The sequence below is a fragment of the Pygoscelis adeliae genome, unplaced genomic scaffold (genome assembly GCF_000699105.1).
Source record: "Pygoscelis adeliae isolate BGI_AS28 unplaced genomic scaffold, ASM69910v1 Scaffold67, whole genome shotgun sequence".
NCBI lineage: Eukaryota > Metazoa > Chordata > Aves > Sphenisciformes > Spheniscidae > Pygoscelis > Pygoscelis adeliae.
The window spans coordinates 3,633,659-3,639,748 of NW_008825271.1; the positions used below are offsets into that span (position 1 = coordinate 3,633,659).

At 59.6% G+C, this 6,090-nt stretch overlaps 2 protein-coding genes across 2 annotated transcripts in view; one reads left to right on the top strand and one right to left on the bottom strand.

Annotated features, from left to right (window-relative positions):
- Nucleotides 1-1,662: 1,662 nt before the first annotated feature.
- On the bottom strand, nucleotides 1,663-2,094 carry LOC103921810 (ribonuclease CL2-like). Its single transcript, XM_009329836.1, has one exon. It carries the CDS (start codon nucleotides 2,092-2,094, stop codon nucleotides 1,663-1,665), a length of 432 nt encoding a protein of 143 aa, XP_009328111.1.
- Nucleotides 2,095-3,652: 1,558 nt separating this feature from the next.
- Nucleotides 3,653-6,090, top strand: part of RPS3A (ribosomal protein S3A) — a 7,459-nt gene continuing 5,021 nt past the window's right edge. The window contains exons 1-2 of the mRNA XM_009329837.1: nucleotides 3,653-3,749; nucleotides 4,641-4,788. Of these exons, the coding sequence (XP_009328112.1) occupies nucleotides 3,653-3,749; nucleotides 4,641-4,788 (245 nt within the window). The remainder of the gene's footprint in view (nucleotides 3,750-4,640; nucleotides 4,789-6,090) is intronic.

Below are 6,090 nucleotides of genomic sequence, written 5' to 3' on the forward strand. Positions count from 1 at the left end.
ATCCCTCTCCAGTGTACAGGGAGTAGAGTTCTCCTCACTGGGGCAGGGCTGAGATTTGGAGCTCACCAGTCCATGGAGGGACTGGTGCCTTTCTGCTGAATTCCAGAAAAGGAGCACCTGAGTTACTCAAGGCACATGAGGAAGAGACATCTTGGATGGGATAACAGGACACAGAAAAGGATCAGGAAGACCATTTGCTGTGCTTCTTTTCCTCCTCAGCTACAATTTCTGAGTGCATTTGGGCTGCCTTTTTGCAGCAGCACAGCACCTGGATGTCAGCACTTCCATCGGAGTCCTCAGGGCTTCCTCAGCAATAGGACCAGAGCAGAGAGGACCTCCAGCCTGCTGGGCTGCATTAGGCAGAGTGTTGCCAGCAGGTGGAGGGAGGTGATCCTGCTCCTCTGCTCAGCACTACTGAGACACACCTGGAATGCTGGATCCAGTGATGGACTCCCCAGTACAAGACAGATGTGAACATACTAGAGGGAGTCCAGCAAAGGGCTGATGATGATGAAGGGACTGGAGCATCACTGGTAAGACGAAGGCTGAAAGAGCTGGGACTGTTCAACCCGGAGAAGAGAAGGCTCAGGCAGGGGGAGCTTATCAGTGTACTGATAAGTACTGATGGGGAGGAATGAAGACAAGGGAGCCACGCTCTTCTTAGTGGTGCCCAGTGACAGGACAAGAGGTGGTGAACGCAAGCTGAAACACATGAAATCCCATCCAAACCCAAGAAAGTATGTGTTTGTGTATGTGTGTGCATGTTGTGTGTGTTGTGCATATGTGCTTGTATATTGTGTATGTGTGGGGGGGTGTTTGTGCTGTGTATGTGTGTTGTGTGTAGGAGCAGGGGTGTGTGTGTTGTGTATATGTTTTGTGTTGTGAGTGTAGTGTGTGGTTGTGTGTTGTATGCACAGTGCGTGTTTTGTGTGCCTTGTGTGTTTGCGCGTGTGCATGTGTTGTGTTTTTGTGTGTGTTCAGTGTGCGTGGAGGGGTGGTTCAGGGCTGTGTGTGGCCCCAGCCAGTGCTCGGCTCCATGGGGGTGCCAAGGGGGCCCAAGAGAAGCCTCAGCCCCAGAGAGGTCCCAGATGGGGTCAGAGGCATGTGGGAGAGGGGACCGTGGGGCACATGAGGGTTTATGGGGCAGGCATGGGGGAAGTTGGGGGTATCCAGGGGGTTATGAGGCACATGGGAGGTTGGGAGACCCTGCAGGAGCTATGGGGCATCCAGGAAAGCAATGTGACACCCGAAGGGTCAGGATACCAGGGGAGGGAGTTGGGTGCACATTCAGGGGGTAAGGGGACCCTGGGGGGCACCAGGGTCTATGGGGCACCCAGGGGAGTTGTGGAGCACCCAGGAAAGGGGAGTCTATGGGGCACAGGAGAGGTCAGAGGCACCCTAGGGGGCTATGGGACACCCAGGAGGTTGGGAAAACCCAGGGGTTTATGAGGCACATGGGGGGCCAGGTCCACCTTGGACAGGGCTGGGGGCACCCAAGGGGGCTCAGGGGCACCCAGAGAGGGGTGGGATCGCAGGGTCCCCCCAGAAGCTGATGCCGGAGTCCAGGCCTGTGGCACCTCCTTTATTGCAGGCCCTAATGGAGCCCCCAGTGGAAGAGGGAGAATCCACGTCCCCACCTACAGCTCCCCTCCATGTCAAGCCTCACTGAGGGGGTGCGTGGGTGCCAGCGAGGTGCACGGGCAGCCCATCAAGGCAGGCGACACGCACATGGTGCTGGAGCTGCCGGGCCCGGTAGGCACAAGGGGGCCGGGTGTCCCTCCCCCGCAGGCGGCAGGCTGTGAGGCCCATGGATGTTGGGGTGCTGTGGAGCCCCGCTGCATCAGGCGTCTGGGTGCAGGCAGCCACCAGCTCCTCGGCCGGCGCGTGCACAAAGGTGTTGGAGGGCTTGCAGGGCCGCCCCGGGGCTGTCACCCGCCGGCGCGCCAGCATGGTCTCGCAGTAGCGGTGCGCCATGAGCGTGGCTGTCTGGGGGTGGTCCACATGCTGCCGCAGGAACTTCTCGTAGCGACTCTCGCCCCCCGCCCCTGCCAGTGCTGCCAGCACCAGGGCCGTGCATAGGGCCCAGCCTGCCATGGACACCTGTGGGAAGTGGGGTCAGGGCCATCTGGATTTCCGGGCCCCCAGTTGGAACCCCCACCCTGGATGCTCAATTCCTCTAACAAATTCCCCCTCCCAGACACCTGGGTCCCTTACAAATCCCCTCTAAATGCATGGGGACCCTCTCGCAAACACCTGGTCTGTCTGTGGATCCCACCTGGATGCCTGGGTCCCCTACAGAACACCCCATGGACACCTGGGTCCCCTACAGTTCCGCACTCCCCAGAAGCCTGGGTCCCCTATGGAACACCCCCCCTGGACCTTTGGGTCCCCTATAGATCCACCCCCTGCCCCGACATGTGGATCCCCTACATATCCTCCCTCCCCCACTGCATGCTTGGGTTCCTCACAGTCCCCTCCCGCAGACACTCTGGTCCCCTACGCATCCCTCACCCGCACCTGTATGTGTGCCTCAGTTTCCCTTATGGCCTCGGGGTCTCCGGGATCCCTCCCACTCCTCCGCGCCTCTTTTATAGTGGCCCCAGCTGGGCCCAATGGGCAAGGATCCAGGAGGAGGGGCAGGGCAAAGAGCAAGGTCCAGCAGATGTGTGGGGGGCGCCAGGCATCCAGGAGGCCCCACTCCCCCTCGCGGTCCCCCCAAGGTCACTAGGTAGTCATTAACAAACCACGTGACTGGCTGCACACCTCGGGTGCCCCCTACCCATGTTGCCTTGGACCATGCATTCTGGCCTCAGCCACGTGTCCCATGGGGGGCAGGACACCTGGGTCCCCTTGGGTGGCAGGGCAAGACACCTAGTTCCCTGGTGGGGGGGGGCAGGATGTCAGCATCATCTCTGGGGCAGCTGACAGACACTCCTGCCCCTCTTGGATGATGTGGTATGTCCACGGCTGCCCCGCACTGCTTCAGGAGCTATGTGTCCCTTCCCCCTGTGCCCCCTTGCAGGCAAGGTCGTACCCCTGGGAAGTGCCAGGATGCATTTTGCCCCACCGTTACCTCACATGCTCCCGGCTGCTCCACTGAAGCAGAGACAAGCAAAGAGCCAGGAGCCAGCCTGAGCCCATCAAAAACCCACCCCTTTCCCTCAACCATCAGGGAGAACCTGATGGAACCCCAAGGAGAGCGTGTCCCCTCCAGAGGGAGAGGCATAAAGTGCCCAGGAGAGGCTGTCACTACTGGGTGCAAGTGGTCTCCATCCTCCTCTTCAAAAACATGATAGAGACTGTGATGCGAAGTGGCAAACGGAGGATGAGGAAGAAAGTGGACAGGAGCCCTCAGCTGCCCTTCTTCAGCATGAGCAACTGAGTTTGACTCCACCAGTGATTCAAGGAGGACAATGACATGGGATGCTGACACTCCACAAGTGGGCCTCAGCACTAGGGCCACGACAGGGCTGCTGACAGATGCACCCTTTGAGCGTGTGTCACTGTCAGACCTGACCTACTTGTCCCCAAGGACAGCACAGAGCTGCTCCCCTGCCTGTCCCAGGCGCACCATGTTCTTCAGCCTGGGGTAGGCTCGGTCCTGGGCACCACCTTCCCCAAAAGAACTGGAAAAGATCTAAGACTGGCCACGATGAAGGTGGAGAGTGCCCTGCCCTGGGCTGTGGTGGCACCTCTATGGTTCTCTGAGCCTCTCAAGAAATCCTCCTCAAAGTCGCACAGCCCCTGCAGTGGGAACAGCTCAGGCACCTGGCCAAAACCTCGCAGACATGGAAGATCAGCACCAGCCCCCTTGCTGACTCCCTGAGGTTGACAAGACCCTGCTCCTGCTGGGCATGGAAGCAGGATGGGGTCTCTCATCACCATCCCCTGGACACACTCTGCCTTCCACTGTCCTGGTGTGGGTGGGAAGGGGATGGTGTCCCCAGGAGGAGGAACAAACCTGGATGCCTGGCAAGGGTCTGCATCAGCCCTGCGTCCCAGTGCTGTCTCTAGCTGGCATGGTACAGGTACCTGTGCTAGAGCCTACCCTACCTGGAGGACCCTCAGGCATCCTTGCCAGAGGTTGCTGTGAGGTTCATTGGTGAACCACAACATGTGGTCCCCTCTTGTCCCAGCGGAGTCCTGACTGCCCAGCACCGGCCTGGGCATCGCATCTCCCTCTCCCATCCCTGCCCACGCAGGTGGGCTGATGGGAGCCTCCTCCTGCCCCATACGCTCCCCTCGGCTGCTGTCCTGTGCGGCCCCGGGGTCAGCCCTGCCCACAGGTCAGGCTGTCATGTCCTGGCGGGGCTGTGCTGCGGGGGAGTGCAGGGGTGACGGGCTGCGTGTGCCTAGGGCTCACTGTTGCAGCACACGAGGCATCAGAGCGAGAAGCTGCAGACTCTGTGGGTTAGTGAGGGCAGGATGCCGTGCCCCAGGCAAGGCAGGCTCTGCACCCCTGTGCAGAGGGGAGAGGAGACTTGGGGCAGCCCAGACCAGCAACTTCTAGTTGGCCCCTTGGTGCCCCAGCTTCCTCAGAGCTTGGGAAAGGCTGGGTGGGCTGGCGCTGTCTGGAGAGGATGCCTGGGGCCTCTGCAGACACAGGGGTTTGATCTCCACTCCTTTTCTTTCTATTTCAGCTCTTCAGCCCTTGGAGAATGACTACCATCCCTTGGTCTCTGCCCTGGCAACACAGACCATCCTCAACATGAGGCCTCCAGAGGAAAAGCCCCTGTCCAGATTTAACCTGTGTGCCGTGGGCTACTGGCTGCAGAGAACCTGCAGGAGGTGGCACCCGCCTTTTGGGCTGTTGCTCTGTTTGAGCAGAGCCAGAGCAGCAAACCCCATCCCAGGGTGCTCTGCCCACTGGGGTCCCACATCTGCACAAGCTTGATAGCCAGTGTCATCCCTGGTTGCCTGCAGGACAGCTGCCCTGCTCAGGCATCTCCCATCCCCAGTGCTGTGCTGTCACCGAGTACCTGTGTGCTCAACCAAGGGGCCACAGAGCAGCACTCCGTGTGCTCCGGGGGCCAAGCGCCTTGCTGGCTCCCTGGGGACCCAGGGGTGCACTGTAAGGCACACGGAGGAGGTTGGGGTGCCCCAGAAAGGAGCTCAGAGGGCCACGTGGAGTTGCGTGGTGGGGTGATGCCGAGAGGGAAGCAGTGCAGGGCTCTTTCTGGATCTCAGCAAGAAAGGCCCAACAACAAACGGCTTAAGAGGAGAAAAGCTTTAATAAGGTAGAAGACGAAGAGAAAGCTAGTAAACCTTGAAGTCTCCAGTAAAACATAGATAGCAAGTAAATCTTACGTCACAAGCCTGTGCCTGCCCAGGTTGACTGTGATGTGGCTCACCATCTGCTAAAAGTGGAGCGGTCTCAATGGTCAGGATCAACAGGTTTCACCCCTTGATCCACATGCAGCTTACCTTTCCCAAAGACATTGTACATTACAGATGACCTTAACAACAGAGGGGCTTCTCCAGCCCGAAGGATGGGGCGCAGTAGAGCCTGCGCGGCCTGTTCAAGATCACTAACTCCTCAAATACACTGTCTTCTGCAAGGCTCCCAATACACCGGCTGCACCGGGAGGTGCAAGGAGGGTCCTGGAGCACCCCAAAAGGCACACAGACACCATTGGGAAGCCCCAAGAGGTACACGAAGGCCCCAGGGTCACCCCCAAAAGACACAAGGAGGGGCCTGGGATGCCACGAAAGGCACAGAAAGGCCAGAAGTGACGCGCTGGAAAGCATGCTAAGGCTGCCTCTGCACAGAGGCCTCAGGGTGTACCAAAAGATCCCAGAAGTCCAAAACCAAAAAGTCCTTGGGGAGGGGACGGGACCGAAAGGCACAGGAGAGCTCTGTGGGGCCACAGAAGGCACAGAAAGGCCAACACGGGAGCACAGAAAGGTACAGGGAGGTGGCAGGGCTGCACCAAAAGGCCGCTGTGGTGCCCAGAAAGGTGCAAGGACCACCCTGGGGTGTTTGTGAGACCCCAGCTGGGCCGGGACTCCGCTCCCGCCTGTGCCTGCAAAGCCCCCGAGCCCCCCACCGTGCTGCTGGCAGCCCCACGGCTGCCCCGCTGCTCGCTCTCC